Source organism: Nothobranchius furzeri, chromosome 16 (genome assembly GCF_043380555.1).
Source record: "Nothobranchius furzeri strain GRZ-AD chromosome 16, NfurGRZ-RIMD1, whole genome shotgun sequence".
NCBI lineage: Eukaryota > Metazoa > Chordata > Actinopteri > Cyprinodontiformes > Nothobranchiidae > Nothobranchius > Nothobranchius furzeri.
In genome coordinates this window covers 35,132,151-35,149,126 of record NC_091756.1, presented here as the reverse complement: position 1 = coordinate 35,149,126, position 16,976 = coordinate 35,132,151, and the positions used below count along the sequence as shown (strand labels likewise).

Sequence of the window (16,976 nt, the reverse complement as noted above, 5' to 3'; positions counted from 1 at the left end):
AAAAAAAACGTTGTTACAAATTCCTGTTAACTATATAGACAGATATGAAATCCTTTGTCAGCTCTAGAAAACACTAAAATATAAAGACAAAATAGAGACTTCTAAAACCAGCACAGAAAAAGTAATGGAAAAAAATGAGATGGTTTTCAAATTAAAGGCTAAATGAGGTTGTTTACTTTTATGAACTGAGATACCCTCTGCACTGCAGTCCTCTAATACATCAACTTTAGTATTATGATACCATATAGTGTATATCATTTTGGGATCTTTTACCATTGCTTACCTGTTTTAAAGCCCAAATATTGGTATAGCTCTTTAAACACTTCCAGGCTGAGCAGAAACACTGGTGCAGCGTGTGTGAATTTCAGGAAAAAGCTGATATATTTCGGTAAAGGAGTATTGATTATATATTCAACAACATGAAAGATATATCCACACGAAAAAAACGTCTAAAATTAAATACGAAATGTGGGCGGAGCCAGCAAGCTTTTTCATTGAGGTTTGACAGATAGCAAGCTGACCAATAGGATCAAAGAACTGGGCAGCAGTGACCAATCAGAAGTGAGAGCTGCGTCCACCTCTTAACATAATAAAATCCTCTCCAACGTGCTGGTGGAAGTGTTTGGAGTTTGCCATTAAAGCCACAACACAGAGAGGAGAGATGCACGTCCACCTCGCAACTTGCAGGGCCACCAAAACAACCTCCAGCCCGATAAACCAAAATGAAAAACTCCTCTAATTCCGCTCGGAGGACGTAGGAGTTGGCGTTAGAGTGACTTTTTGAAACTGGAGCTGCTTCCTCGTTCGTCAAGGGTGTGAAATATCTCAACATCTTCACAAAGAAACTTTGGTTTGCTAGGCTGCTAACTCGCTCTAAAGCCAGATTTAAAGAAAGTATCCTCACCGGAGACGTTAGCAGCCGAAATAAAGAGCCAAGGGCCGCGGCTCCGAGTAAACTTTGTCGAATTGGTCGGAAATGTCGATGAAAAAGTCACATTTGTAACGGTTTCGGGTAGTTCTCATCACCACAGGAGGAAGAGTTGCAGCTGGTGTTTAGCCAGCTACCACCAGCGCCCCCACATCTCCACCAACCAAGCAGGGCAGAAAAGTGTCCGCGTCAGGAGGTTTATTGGAGCCAAGTGCTTACAGGTCAGGGACTGGGAAGATGTCCGGTCGAAGTGGAGCTGGACACCCAAGACCTGGAGCTCCACAGCCCCTGAAGGCGACTGTTCCCTTCAGACTGGCCAGCAAACCCCGACCGAACCGGAGGGATGGGAAGTCAGGTATGGGCTCAACACCTGTCACATTAACAATAAAATATTAATCACACACAGAGAAGATGGAGGAAGAGTTGCAGCAATCCTAAAGATGGCGTCAGTAGCATCCTCCAACCTTAACTCAGAGTTCTCATCTGATTCAAAGTTTGTTTTTGAAAAATATAAAGCAGTGCACACCTAAAGCTAACAGAGTATCTACAAGAGTGAGTAGATATGATATTTAACAGGTTTAATGTTTATCAATAGCTTTTTGTTTTGAGGTCATTTATCCAGATAGATGCTTCTAATTTTAAATAACTGTAAAAATGTTGTCCTGGCTTCACCAGACCCTAGTGATTTAATGCAACAAGATCATTTTGTGTATGAGGAAAGACCAAAAGCATGCACACACACACACACACACACACACACACACACACACATATATATATATATATATATATATATATATATATATATATATATCATATGTGGTGCAACAGGTCTTTTTTAAAATAATGATGGAAAAAGCACTGCAAGCTGCACAATTTGTAATGCAAGCCTGCTAAATCAACGAGTTTCAAATTTGTTTGCTTTACTGAATCTAACCGTTTTGATTCATCTTTTGCAGCTGGAAAGACCAAATTGCAGCAGCTGAGCTCAGGCATGAGGAGGACGATGTCCTTGGATGCCATCATCGGACCGTACCTGCAGGGTCACTGGCCCAAAGAACTGGAGGCCCAGGGCAGTCCATCTCGTAAAGACAAGTCCACCCAGGTCAGCTCCAGATGAAGAAATGTGGAAATAATAATAGTTGCATGTTTGAATCCAAGCTTTTCTTAGAAAAATGACTGGAATGCAGCTGTAGCTTTATCAGTTTCCTCATTTAGAGTTTATGTTTCATCAATCATCTGTGTGTTTGTTCAGTTAGAAATCACCATGTTTATGAGACAGATGGACTTGAGTCATGAAGCGTTACTATACACTTTGGTTTTGTGGAGAAAAAAAAGTTGCTGAAGACGGAGGGAGGGAGTGTCCAGTGCTTGCACAGCTATTACATAGTGTGAACCACAGCCATGAGAACAGTCCCTGATGTCAGCTGACGAGGCCGTTTTGGCTGCAGCCGCTCCTCTCGGCTGTTTGTGCAGGCACTCGCCACTGCTTTGGTTGCCCACATCCTCCACCTTCTCGCTGTTTTTCAGTTTCTCCTGCTCTTTTGCTCCTATAAGTGTGACAAGATGGTCTGTGGGTGTTAACTCTGCAACATCAGGCTAAGAGTAATGAATGGTGATCTTTGCTCGAGTGTGAAACTACCAGTAATGATAAGGTGGTCTGGATTTTATGTGTGATTTTGTTTAAATGTGTTTTTAATCTTTGATTTAGAGATATTATCTTTATGGATATGGGTAAAATCTCTTAGTTAATACTACTAATAAAAACGTATTTGTCTGTAGACCCCAGACTCGTGGGTGGATAAATCCCACAGCAGGAAGGCTAGCAGCAGCCACAAACGCTCAGCATCATGGGGCAGCGAGCATCTTAAAGAGGTCAGTCTGCTTTTATTGCCCAACAGCATTGTAGCAGCCAGATTAGCTAAACTTGGCCTTTCTTGCATTTTTTAATCAATTGGCCAAGATCGTGCCCAGAAATTTTTTTCGTAACTTGACAGAGAAATGACCTCATCTGCAAAATAACCCTTTTCTCCTTATGTTGATCGCTACTCACCTCATAATCTGAATCATCTCTAAACCCAATTGGAAGTTGCTGCAACACACTTCGTGTCCTCTGTTTACTTAAAGTTGTTGATCAAAACTTGTTTTCATTGCAGATTGCTAAACTGAAACAACAACTGCAGCAGTGCACCAAACCTGCAGCCTCTGGGGGTCACGATAAAGACCGTCAGTGTTATCCTCAAGGCGGCTGTAGCCTAGGAGCCACTCAGGTACCTTTACATCATCACTGTCATACAAACACACTTCTCAACAATACTCGTTTTGTCAAAAGGGCCAATTTGTCTTTCAAACAACTTCTGCTTGTCTGTTTCTGGACAAGAATCACTTGATATCAAAGTAAAGCTGTGCAGCCAATTGCAGGAAGTGAATGAAATGAAATGCAGTGCTAAGGCAACAGGAAGGTCACTGCATCACATGCGCTTCTGCTTCTCAGCAGAATGTGTAGTTCTGCTTTTCTGCACAGCTGGTCCCTCAGAGTTGCACGCTGCCACAGTTCACTGGGCTTTTCAGCTTCTTTAGCTACAGAGTTTTAAAGTCACTGAGCATCTTGGTAGGTTTAGTCATTTCTGATGCATTGCAGAAAGTGGGTGGATTTAGTGTTCCTGACACCAAAGATGTCGGTTCACAGAGCTGAAGGTTCCTGATTCTAAGCAGCAGCTGGGCCTAAACTCCATCTAACTTGTTTTTTTGTCCTCAGACTCAGCCCATTCCCATCCCCCTCTCTCCCCTGTCTACACTGGTCCCTCGACTGCGCTGCAGTGTGGAGGGCCTCAACCAGGAGCTGGAAGGCATGTTCATCAGTCAGTCACCACTTCCACTGAACAGGGTGAGTGTCGCCTGTGCACTGCATGCGTCACACGCTTTGCTTTCCCTGTTTCCATCATTATGCCGTGTTGGAAAAGCCGGTCGCAGTAGCGGCTGAATATATTTGTGTGACTTAAATGGTTTAATTTTGCATCCCAACAGCTCCTCGAGGTTCCAGATGGTCACCGTGCTCCGGTACCTCTGCACAGCTACAGCATTGCTTCTCAGAGGGACTGCGCCACCACGCCTCTGTCCTCGTCCTCAACCTCGTCCTCACCATGCTCCTCCCCCCAGCTGCATCCTTCAGGTGCTCTTCTGGACTCTCACCAAGGTTTATTTGTTGGATTTATGTCAGTGTTGTAATTAGATGAGTCTGTTTAAATGTGCGGCTGTTATAAAACACATACGTATTTAAAGCTCAAACAGGATTTTTACTCTTGTCTCCATTTTTTACAGACTTTTATTAAATTTCCTGCACTGATTCTCTAATTGTCTAACAGAATATTTATAAATCATGAACTGAAGATTTTTGCACATAACAAATCAACTAGGTTGTGTTTTTGTCAGATCTAATTTCCCTCTGGGATTAATAAAGTATTTTTGAATTGAATTGAAGTGAAATATAGGTAAAGCTGCATTTGAGAACTGTCATTTCTGCATTTTCTCCTGACTTTTTTGTGCAAAAGTTGTGTGTGCGTGTGTGTAGAGTTGTATAAACTTCCTGCACATAACGGATCAATAAAACTTCTCACCCCTGCAGATTTTTTTCTGTAACAGTTTCTCTTGGCATCTCGATTTCAGGCTTTACAGATGGAGCAGAGATGTGCTTCCTATCTCCGTTGTCCTCCCAGGATGAAGCTGACCTTCCACCCCTGATCTCGTCTTCTCCTGGACTAAACAAAAGCTGCTGCTTCCAGAGAGAGCCTCCCGAGGGCTGTGAGAAGGTCCGAGTCTGCGAGGAGATCAGGTGTGTTTTAAACTTGGTCTGAATGGCATTAACAGGCCTCCCCCTTGTAACTCGGTGACGCCGTGAACATCAACTTTTAACTCATTCACTGCCCATGACGACTAAAGTCGTCATTTTAAATTCAACCGTTCGCTGCATTTTTTTTTTTTACTGTTTGGGCATCGGAACGAGCCCCCGTGCCGAGAGAACAAACATCTCAGCTATGAAGCCGCTCTTCATCTGCATAAGTCACACGTCACATGATCAGGAAGCAGAAAATCCATGTGTTAGGAGATCGTTTTGGGCTGTTCCTGTGAAAACAAAAAAGTGAGGCGCGAACCGGAAAAGCTTCTGCCGATCAGATCGACAACGGATTATGAAAGAACGGGTAATGCTCGAAACACGCGGATTCTTCCTGATGTAAGAGGTTAGTTTACTCTTTGTTTTGGTTGTTTTGGCATTGACATCATCCTAGCGCGCAACGTTCTGTGACTCTTACAGTAAAAACGGTGAGAAACGCTGGCAGCGAGGGGCATTATTGATCAGGAAACGGCTGGCAGTGAAGGAGTTAACTGTCATGGCTGAACAACAAAACTACATTTAAAAAATTATCTTCATAAATCACACATGACAAATGTTTATTTTATTTATTTTTCATTTTAAAACTTATTAAAATCTTTTGTGATTTTTGGAGTCAAGCAGAGTCGGTCAGTGTGGAACAGTGACAAAAAGGTGGAGATGATACTAAATCTATTTTGAAGTCAGGGGAGTTCTTCATCTTAGCTGAGATGTTTTTGGTTCTTTTCTGAAGGAGAAACAAAAGCTTACGAGTCTTAATATGAGCGTGTAAAAATTGGTGAAGATTAGAGATGATCGATCGTGCAGATATTTACCTTTTTTTTTATTATATCGCATTGACTAAGGTACCTCTGTAGTAAAGCCTGTTTAAAGTCGGGCACATCCATGGACAGCCCGGGGCTGCTGCAGAATTGTATTTAATGTATATTCACACTCCAGAAAACGTCTGCTTAATACAGTGGAGATGGACCGATCTGATTTGTAGAGGTCACGGTCAGCTGTAATCTTAACTAATCCCATCACTATGTCTCTTACATGTTTTTTAGCGTTACACACCAAGAAAAGCAAGCCCTCGTCTCCTCCTGTCCAGACCCCAACAAGGTAAACTTCACCCCTCACGGTGGCTCGGCCTTTTGCCCCGTCAGCCTCCTTAAGCCCCTGCTTCCTTCCATGGACCTGTTGTTTCGCAGCCTCACAGGCTCTCCAGCAGGAAGTTGCTCAAACCAGGGAACAAGCTCCTGCCAGGCAGCTTCCTCTGGTAACCAGGCTGCTTCTCCAGATCCTCCAGCAGCCTCCTCTGTGATGGGGGAGGCCTCAGGAGAGGGCCTGGCTTTCTGATCACAGCTGCTGATTCTTCTTTGTGGAAACAGTAATGCAGACATTTAACTGGACTAAGATGGGTGTGGTTACCCCCATCCTCATGAAACCTTTTTTTCCTCCTTTAAAAGTTATTTGTTGAGAAGAAAATACACACAGAAAAAAATTATATTTAATCCAGATAGATTTTAGGTTTCCATGAATTCATTATTTCTAAGTTTGGTTTTGTCCGTTTTTTTACTCCAAAGAAAATATGTCAGACAATGAGCTGTTGGGTGAGTTTGCTGGGTCACACAAAGCACAGATGTGCTTTTTTAAAATAACAGCACACACTCATGCGCGCGCGCACACACACACACACATACACATCTCAGTTTCGGATATCAGGAGTCTAGAGCCAATAATAAAACCCCTTCTTGACTGAGTTTGTTTGTTTTTAGGTATTTAGATATTTAAGTGCAACTTGAACTTGCACCTATCACTAAAGTGCGTGACAAATCAGTTTGTATGAACTTGAGTCAAAAGACAATGACATCACATTTTGATCATCATCAACTGAAGGGAAGTTTTTGTTAATTGGGGTTTAGTAAAATCATTACCTGATGGCTTCAGCGCGTGTTCCTGCTTTAAAGTTGTACATTTGTTTCTGTTTTCTTGTGTAAATGCAAAAAAAAGGAAAAAAGTGTATTAGTGGATAAGGACCTATTAATTTCAGTGTTGCCATATTTTTGTTGTTTCTAGTTGGACAGCCTAGTTGACTACCTAACCAGTTTTAGTGGTATAGATGTGTCATCCTTATTCTTTGCTAAAGATGTTTTTGTTCTGCCAAGATGACAAGTCGATCAACTAGTTCTATTTCTAGTAGAGATGTTTGCACAAATCGAACTGCTACTTTTTGAGTCGCAATTCTTTATATTTTTATATTCAAGTTTTTGTACTTCAATGTAAATGTAAGAGTAGTAAATTGTATTTTCTATGTATTTTTTCAGTTCCCTGCAACATAAGCTAAAGTCTGTTACATTTAGTTCTGTTCTGCTGGTGTTTGAGGCAGAAATATGGTATCGGGTGGTCTTTTATGCACTTCTACCAGAGGGATTTTATTGGAGAGGTGTTTCTTCCACATGTTCCTGGGTTTGATGTCAGGTTTTTGTGTGTATGGAGAGTTTACCGATCTTTGACTAACCTCTAGTTTTAGTATCATTTATTAATACTGATATGTATATTTTTCCAAGCAATACATATTTCTGTTCTGGTTGGACGCTTGGAATGTTCTGTTCTCTCAGGTTCTGTCCACATAAATACACAATGATGAACTGTCCTCTGTGTAATTTATGAAATTAGACTTTCCAGTATAATCACTGCAGAGTGTTTTGTATACTTTTTAATGTCTGTGTTAAGAAATTAAGTAAAATATGTTTGCCCTTTAAAATAAGAGTGCATTGTTTATTTTTTAAATTGCACACTAAGTTGGGCATACAGGTCCTTCTCAAAAAATTAGCATATTGTGATAAAGTTAATTATTTTATGTAATGCACTGATAAACATTAGACTTTCATATATACTTTCATATATATTAGATTCATTGCACACAACTGAAGTAGTTCAAGCCTTTTATTGTTTCTAATATTGATGATTTTGGCATACAGCTCATGAAAACTCAAAATTCCTATCTCAAAAAATTAACTATCATGAAAAGGTTCTCTAAATGAGCTATTAACCTAATCATCTGAATCAACTAATTTACTCCAAACACCTGCAAAAGATTCCTGAGGCTTTTAAAAACTCCCAGCCTGCTTCATTACTCTAAATCGCAATCATGGGTAAGACTGCCGACCTGACTGCTGTCCAGACGCCCATCATTGACACCCTCAAGCAAGAGGGTAAGACACAGAAATTTCTGAACAAATAGGCTGTTACCAGAGGACTGTATCAAGGCACCTCAGTGGGAAGGAAAAAGTGTGGCAGAAAACGCTGCACAACGAGAAGAGGTGACCGGACCCAGATGAAGATTGTGGAGAAGGACCGATTCAAGACCTTGGGGGACCTGCAGAAGCAGTGGACTGAGTCTGGAGTAGAAACATCCAGAGCCACCGTGTGCAGGAAATAGGCTACAGGTGCCGCATTCCCCAGGTCAAACCACTTTTGAACAAGAAACAGCGGCAGAAGCGCCTGACCTGGGCTACAGAGAAGCAGCACTGGACTGTTGCTCAGTGCTCCAAAGTACTTTTTTCGGATGAAAGCAAATTTTGCATGTCATTTGGAAATCAAGGTGCCAGAGTCTGGAGGAAGACTGGGCAGAGGGAAATGCCAAAATGCCTGAAGTCCAGTGTCAAGTACCCACAGTCAGTGATGGTCTGGGGTGCCATATCAGCTGCTGGTGTTGGTCCACTGTGTTTTATCAAGGGCAGGGTCAATGCAGCTAGCTATCAGGAGATTTTGGAGCACTTCATGCTTCCATCTGCTGAAAAGCTTTATGGAGATGAAGATTTCATTTTTCAGCACGACCTGGCACCTGCTCACAGTGCCAAAACCACTGGTAAATGGTTTACTGACCTACTGTGCTCAATTGGCCTGCCAACTCTCCTGACCTGAACCCCATAGAGAATCTGTGGGATATTGTGAAGAGAAAGTTGAGAGACGTAAGACCCAACACTCCAGATGAACTTAAGGCCACTATCGAAGCATCCTGGGCCTCCATAACACCTCAGCAGTGCCACAGGCTGATTGCCTCCATGCCACGCCACATTGAAGCAGTAATTTCTGCAAAAGGATTCCCGACCAAGTATTGAGTGCATAACTAAACATAATTATTTCAAGGTTGACTTTTTTAATTAAGAACACTTTTCTTTTATTGGTTGGATGAAATATGCTAATTTTTTTATATAGGAATTTTGGGTTTTCATGAGCTGTATGCCACAATCATCAGTATTAGAAACAATAAAAGGCTTGAACTACTTCAGTTGTGTGTAATGAATCTAATATATATGAAAGTCTAATGTTTATCAGTGCATTACAGAAAATAATTAACTTTATCACAATATGCTAATTTTTTGAGAAGGACCTGTATGATTAGAAGAAAAACATTTGTCGTTATTGACTATTAATACATGTAGAAAAAATTTCATTCCTTAAAGATCAAGTTCAATGAGAAACTGTTTCTTACTTGTGATTTTTTTTAAATAGTCACTTTACTGACTTTTGGAGAGGTTAGTTACCAGAAGACAAGATGAATGGCTCTCTACAAGGACTCGGCTCTCATCGTTCACTTTGAAAACCCGTTCAAAAGATTAGATTCGTTCGTGAACGTCACACCATCGGTCGGCAATTATATAGAAATAAAAGTAAACACGGACCGTAAGTTTCACTTTTATAAACAGAACCAGCTGATATGATAAACTGGAGCGATGCAGTGCTCCAGGAGCTTCTCTCCGTTAAGGCTGGAGCTCAGATAATCAGAGACTGCACGGGGACTGTGGAAGACAGACCTCTTTAGGAGCGACTTTGATGACAATAAAAAGCAATTTATGTCTAAGATAAACGGAAGTCCGCAGCAGCGCAGAGACGGCCCGAAACCCCCTTTATACCGCCATCCTGTAGTCTTTTGTATAAAGGACACGATTGCACCACATCACTGCCACAGTCTGACCACTTATATACAACCTAAGGGTCCCTGATGGCGGCTAAGCGTTGCGGCACATTGTCAGCATTGTTTTCTAAAAGAGGCTTCAGTTTAACGTGCAGGCTGAAGGTGAAGATAGTCTTCTACCGCTATTTCCTGCTTTAGTCCCCAATAGAAAATAGTCAGGGGGGAAACTGATTAGAGGAGCCACATTCATGGTCTAACCCATTGTTGGCTTGCAATCAGGCAAGCCTGTTGTTGATTTAGCATCCAGTAGAGAGCAGAGCACGTTACAGCTAGTAGAAGCTAACCACTAGCATTAGCAACTCTAAAACATGGTAGGATTCCTTCAGACTTGTGTTATTTGTGGAGATAAAACATCAAAGTTGCAGAGCAAACCGTCAGTGGTAGAGTCATGCTGATGTTATCCAATCAGAGGCCAGATGTCCAAATATCAGGAAATGAGACTCCAAATCCTGCTTTCTTCAGCTGGCATCTGCTCTGACTCATTTAGTTCCTGAAACAGGAGAACCAGAGTTATTTTTTTCCACAGAAATCTACCCACAAGACATGCATTTAGACAAGAGACCACTGCGAATGTGATGAAAAAAATTTGTGAACATATTCTTTAAGTCTTTCTTCCAAGCTGAAATCAATGGGTATTTAAGTTTTTTAACATTTAAGAAAGTTGTCAAGTTTCCATTTGTAAGAGACCATCCTTCCAGCCTTAGTCAGATGATGACCCTTTGATGCCTTAAAGAATTTTGTTTATCATTTTTAATGCTTCTCCTTCGTAGTTCCTGTCTCTTGGCTTAGATTGGAGGGATCCTTCAATGTTTGTTTACACTGTTTCTCATTCTCTGTAATAAACACAGCTGTTCAAAATTACTATTTTCACATTGTTGGGCTGGAGTACTTTTCTTTCTGAATAGTCAACATTTTGACAAAGTAAAGCAATCTGACATCCTTTATCCCTGGATTCAAACGTACGTAAACAGGAGATGACGATACAAAGGTTTGTCCAGACCTGCCTTTAAGTCCCCATCCCTCCTGATAAAGGTCTTTGCTTATTTTATGGCGTGCATTTTTGCAGTGGTCTGCAATAAAGTTGTACACATTATTAACCTTTATCTAACCATGAAACACTGAGATTAAAAGTCTCTTGCAAGAGGTCTGCCCAAAACAGCAACACCAATCCAATTTTAGACACAATTACAAGCAGATCGTGGTGGTCGAAGGGACCGGTGGCGCCAGTGTTTGGCAGGCCTCGCCTCTGTCTGTGCACCCCAGGGCAGCTGTGGCTACATCATAACTCATCCCCACCAGGGTGAGAATGGTTGTGTATTGTGAAGTGCCTTGGGGGGTTGTACAACTCCAAGAAGGCGCTATTCAAATACAGACCTTTTACCATTTACCAGAAAAGCAGATTCACTTGTCTTTGTGTCCTTTAGACATTTCCAGGAAGAATTGAACATAGATCATTCTACTGATTCCAGGTCCAGGACCTCTTCCCCCGTTCAGTCCAGACCTTCTGGACTAGAAGGTAAAGGTTCTGAGAGGAAAGAACAACGTGCAATTGTTGTTTTTTGAATTGGGATTTCACAAAGGCTTAGTCTTATCATCGCCCACCAGCAGGAAGACTTAATACTTGAGATAATTCTGAGAAGACAGATAACAAGGTCGTCATTTGGATTCTACAGGTTGGGGACACACAGATGACTTGATTGGGGAATGTATATGGCCAGTGGACCTCTTTTACACAAGGGTCTATCTCAAGTCCGATTGGCCTAAACGTAATTTCTAAAAATGTGTGTGTGTGTGTGTGTGTGTGTGTGTGTGTGTGTGTGTGTGTGTGTATGTGTGTGTGTGTGTTGGTGGTTGTGGTTTGAGTGTACACACATGCCAGTAATCCAATAAAGAACTGGATGGATGTCAGTTTTCTTCAACTAAATGAGGAAAAAACCGAAATAATCATCTTTGCTCCAGAAAAACCAACAGTAGAGCTGAAGGAGATCCTTGGACCACTGGGTGCCCTAACTAAATCCTCCATTAGAAACCTTGGAATAACCTTTGATTCAGGTTTCACCCATGGCAATCATGTCAGTTCTCTGGTCTGTTCCTGTTTCTACCACCTCAGAAATATCGCCAAACTTGGCTCCATTGTTTCTCGTCCAGAAATGGAAGCATTAATTCATGCATTTGTTTCCTCTCGCTTGGATTTCTGTAATCCTCTTTTCACATGTTTATCAAAAACCTCCTTAAACTGGCTGCAGGCGGTACAAAAGTCTGCTGCCAGACTTCTGACCAAATCATCCAGATTCTCTCATGTTACTCCTCTGTTTATGCAACTGCACTGGCTCCCGTGGAGTTTCGGGTCAAATTCAAGATTTTTGTTCTAACCTGGAGAGCCCTGCATGGACAGACTCCAGTGTACATTAGTAGTTATGTGCAACTGCACACTCCATCCAGGTCCTTGAAGTCTTCTGACAAAGGCCTGCTCTTTGTCCCAAAAACCAGACTCAAGACCAAAGGAGACAGAGCCTTTTCCTCCATGGCTCCAAGACTCTGAAATTCTCTTCCTCTGTCTCTGAGGTCTGAGGAGTCGGTACTCACCTGTACTAAGCTGCCTATGTTTGAATTGTTGCACTTGTTTATTGATTCTGTTTCATATTTTTTTCTTGTACCTGACTATGTTATATATTTTTTTATTTTCTTCTTTGTGAAGTGCTTTGTGGTTTTTACCTTGAAAGGAACTATACAAATAAAGTTTTACTACTTACTTACTTACCATTACTGACAAAAGTTGCAGCAACAAATAATTTCTCAGCTTGAAAAGAAAAGCAAGACCAATTTACAAAATAAAATGCTGGTTTTCATTTGTGTTTGACGTGTTGCTGAAAATTATTCAATAAACAAAATGGCTACCCATTACGTCCAGATTTAAGACATCTCCACATCTGGGACTAATTAGTAAGACGTTCACTAATGGAAGTTGAACCTTAATAAAAGTTTTATCTCAGCATTTACTACTGTTTGTGTGGCAGCCATACTGGATTATCAGGTTGTGGTTGGTGAGAAATGTCAGGGGAATTACAGTGGATTTTTTTACATCAAGAAATCTGACTTTTGCTAATGCAAACATCACAGGTTTGAATTTTAATCACTGTAAACTACTACTACTACTACTACTACTACTACTACTACTACTAAAGCTGATTTTTGATTTACAGGCAGAATTATTCTTATCTGAATTTTTACTGACCTCTTGTGGACTAGATGGGGACAGCTATTTGTACCGGATGTGGCCAGAGTCTAGTGAGAAATGATCAACCCTAGTGGTCCATCAGCCCACTGGAAATATTCCTGGACTCTGGGCTTACCTGTGAGTGCAGGAGGAATGCAGCATGATGGGGATAGACCTCTGGTTGTTATACCTGCTGCTTCCATGATGTAGTGTCAGTGTTCCTTATTGTGTCAAACATTTGGATGTTTTGCTGCACCACAGGACTTGATTGGGAAAACAATAATTATTAGATAAAGACAAATTATTTTAAAATTTCAGTATACAAGGCAGATGTGAGACTATTTATTGTTAATTGGCCTTTGTATTATCACCGACTGCTTTCCACTTCTGACGCTGAGTTCCCATATATATATATATATATATATATTGATTTCGCTTGTTCAATAAACCATTCATTCACTCATTCATTCACTCACTATCTTATGTTTTGTCGCCAAATCTTGACAGATATTTTAATCTCCAAACATACTGCAGCAAGGTGGAAACTATGTAACTCAACAGAAAACTGTTATCTGAGGAGGTTTTCTATTTTCCAAACAGGACAGTGTCAAGTGAGGCTTGAAACACATTCCTGGACCCACTAGGGAGCAAGGTTGATTCTTCCCCTCTGGGTTTGATGGTTTGACAGGGATGTCTAGTAGCATCTACAGTTAGAGATTTATGAGCAAAATTAGATTTCAGCCACTGTTAGTTTAGTCTGTGATGGGGACAGTGGCTCTTTCAGTCAGCTCTTTGGTTCTTACTAACAATCATAAAGGAATGATCCAACTCCTTTTGCTGTTCTTTGTAATTTCTTTATAAAGAAACCAGCACTGTATACAGGATTTGACTCTTAGATTATAAAAAGATAAATAAAAAAACATTTATTAAACAAAATTGTAAATGAAAATTGATGCATGTTATTATAGGTTTAAAGTACTTTCTGCTGTTGGCTCATTGATGCTTTAGAATGTTAACATTCTTTTAGTTATTTCATAGTGTGTGTGTGTGTGTGTGTGTGTGTGTGTGTGTGTGTGTGTGTGTGTGTGTGTGTGTGTGTGTGTGTGTGTGTGTGTGTGTGTGTGTGTTCGTGTTCTCTTTAAGAACACCATGCACGCCTCAGTCTGTAGTCCAGGTGTCCAGATATCCAGCAGGAGAGATTGGCTGATCAGTGGAGGAGTGCGCGTGTGTGACTGTACGTGCGCGCGCTGCGAGCCTTTAGTTGAAGGTTCTCTGCGGCTGTGCGCGCGCCGCCCTCATAGATATTTGCCTCTGCTCACACTCTGAAGATCCTGAGCCATGTCCTTTTTTTCTGTCATCGCCAAACAAGTGAAGACCCATCCTTCTGTAAGTCCTGCTCCGTTCTTATAGCCGTTATATCTGAATCATTATATCTTAGTCAAGGCGGAGGAGGAAAACGGTGTGGCCATCCAGTCACACATTGATCTTGCTTATCATATGTGGCATTGATAAATCTATTTATATTTTAAACGATTTGCTCAACAATGTGGATTTAAACGTTTTGAGAATTTTAGTGCGTAAATTTGTCAGATTTGATTAGGAAAAAGGCAAATTTCCTCACCGTCTCTGAACATGTGATGACGCATAATATGTACGTTTGTTCTAGTTTTATGTGTTTTGCTGCGTGCAGCTTCAGAAAGGAAAGTCACCTGGTGTGTGCCCGTTCATCATCAGACCCAGCAGATTAATTTATTATTGTGAAGGTCCGGGGGGTGCGGCCATGCATGCGTGTCGCTGCAGCACGTATCTTTATGATATTCACAGGCCTGACTGAAGTCTGATTATCCAAGGACGACGGGGTGAAACACTTTGCTTTACGGCAGCAACCATAAAAATAGACCTGAAATGCGTTTGTCCCCCGCTGCTCCTGACTGTTGCCTGGAAACAATGATGCAAAAACTCTTGCATATTTTTATTTCATACTTAAAATTATCCTTAAAATGTCTTTTTTCCATTTTCTCTGGATGTTTTCATTAAGACTTTTACTTGCATTTCTGCATATTGCTGGATGTTTCAGTTTAAGCTTGTTTAAAGAAGTAAATGTGTTATTATTATTAGGCTATTTATTTTTATCATTATTATCATCATAGCTGATTCCCCTCTTTGTCTTCATCGGTGGAGGGGCAACCATGAGCATGCTGTACCTGACCAGGCTGGCCCTGAAAAATCCTGATGTCTCGTAAGTATCAGCAGGGGCTGTTTCCCATTAGCTGGCTGTTCCTTCTACAGCACTTTATCAATTTCTCTCTCTCTCTCTCTCTCTCTCTCTCTCTCTCTCTCTCTCTCTCTCTCTCTCTCTCTCTCTCTCTCTCTCTCTCTCTCTCTCTCTCTCTCTCTCTCTCTCTCTCTCTCTCTCTCTCTCTCTCTCTCTCTCTCTCTCTCTCTCTCTCTCTCTCTGTATGTGTGTGTGTTTTAATAACAAATTTGCTGTTTTCCTCTCAAGATGGGATCGTACAAACAACCCTGAGCCCTGGAACAAGATGGAGCCCAATCAGCAGTATAAAGTAGAAATCTTCAGTAAATTTAGTATGGTGGGTACAGAAGATATTCAAACCCCCGTCAAATTTTCACCCTTTGTTATATTGCAGCCAATTGCTAAAATCATTTTAATTAATTATTTTCCTTATTAAGCAACATGTGTTGCATTAATGTACAGCACCCCATATTGACAAATTCATTCAGATTCATTCAGTGATGAGCAGGCACTGACTTGTCCAATACAGTCCACCACAGTGAAGCATGGCGGTAGCAGCATCATGCTGTGGGGCTGTTTTCAGCTGCAGGGACAGGACGACTGGTTGCAAGTACGATGAATGCAGACAAGTACAGGGATATCCTGGACAAGAACCTTCTTCAGAGTGATCAGGATCTCAGACTGGGCTGAAGCTAAAATAACAACGGAGTGGCTTCACGGGAACTCTGTGACTGTTCTTGAATGGCGCAGCCAGAGCCCTGATGTAAACCCAACCGAACATCTCTGGAGAGACCTTCACCATCCAACCTGACAGAACTGGAGAGGATCTGCAAGGAGGAATGGCAGAGGATCTCAAACTTGTCGCATCTTTACCAAGAAGACTTGTGGCTGTATTAGCTTAAAGGGATGTTCTACTAAATCGTGAGCAAAGGGTATGAATACTTGTGACCATGTGATATTTCAGTTTTTCTTCAATAAATCTGCAGATATTTCAAAAATTCTGTGTTTTTGTCAATATGGAGTGCTGTGTGTACATGAATGCGGGAATGAATGTAATTGATTTTAGCAAATGGCTGCAAAATAATTGTAAAAACTAGACAGGGGTCTGAATACTTTCGGTACCCACGGTACTACCCAATATGGTAGATGTCTGTAAATTATGCTTCAGTTTCCATTTGTGTGTGTTTTGCCTCTGAGTGGATTTTGCTCTCACTGTGTTTTTTCCAGCTGTTTGCTGTTAATATGGATTACTCCGAGCTGAAGAAGGATCGGCCAGACTTCTAATGTTCACATCCCACTCGTATGAGAGGCTTTGCACTTTTTTTGGGGGCAAAACAAACATCTCTGAGATTGAATTCATGTTGAATAGATCTAATTGGTAGTTAACATCTAGTACGAAAGAAGACATGGCTTGTCCACATACGGAAGACTATATGAATAAAAGCAGGCTACCACCTGCTTCCTGTTTGTGAAATACTATCTTTTGGTTTGATTTATTATCAATAATTAAAATTATTACAGCTGTGAGTCTTGTTGGTTTATTTATTTATTTTAATTTCATAACCGCAATTTTTTTGAATGCTTCAAAAATTTACAGCTCAAATATTCAGACCAATATGCTAGAGATTATAAAAAGTGACAGAAATTATAAAAGTGAAAGTGAATTACTAGTGCTTTCTCAGTTATATAAAAAAAGTAGTAAACTTGAATTCAGGGTGTATGTGA

The 16,976-nt window shown here is 41.0% G+C and overlaps 2 protein-coding genes across 4 annotated transcripts; both read left to right on the top strand.

Moving 5' to 3' along the window:
* Positions 1 to 635: 635 nt before the first annotated feature.
* LOC107387926 (protein FAM117A) lies at positions 636 to 7,558 on the top strand. 2 transcript variants are annotated; one of them, XM_015963196.3, is made up of 8 exons: positions 636 to 1,283; positions 1,888 to 2,033; positions 2,711 to 2,803; positions 3,085 to 3,198; positions 3,687 to 3,815; positions 3,956 to 4,124; positions 4,595 to 4,760; positions 5,864 to 7,558. In XM_015963196.3, exons 1-8 carry the CDS (start codon positions 1,166 to 1,168, stop codon positions 6,153 to 6,155), a joined length of 1,227 nt encoding a protein of 408 aa, XP_015818682.1. In that variant the 5' UTR covers positions 636 to 1,165; the 3' UTR covers positions 6,156 to 7,558. The 2 variants fall into 2 exon arrangements, with proteins under 2 accessions (XP_015818682.1, XP_015818683.1); XM_015963197.3 differs by having other exon boundaries at positions 638 to 1,283; positions 3,956 to 4,100.
* Positions 7,559 to 14,169: 6,611 nt separating this feature from the next.
* Positions 14,170 to 16,778, top strand: LOC107387929 (cytochrome c oxidase subunit NDUFA4). Of its 2 annotated transcripts, none has more exons than XM_015963201.3 (4): positions 14,170 to 14,383; positions 15,148 to 15,236; positions 15,501 to 15,561; positions 16,479 to 16,778. In XM_015963201.3, exons 1-4 carry the CDS (start codon positions 14,336 to 14,338, stop codon positions 16,533 to 16,535), a joined length of 255 nt encoding a protein of 84 aa, XP_015818687.3. In that variant the 5' UTR covers positions 14,170 to 14,335; the 3' UTR covers positions 16,536 to 16,778. The 2 variants fall into 2 exon arrangements, with proteins under 2 accessions (XP_015818687.3, XP_070401723.1); XM_070545622.1 differs by having other exon boundaries at positions 15,501 to 15,588.
* The last annotated feature ends 198 nt before the right edge of the window (positions 16,779 to 16,976 follow it).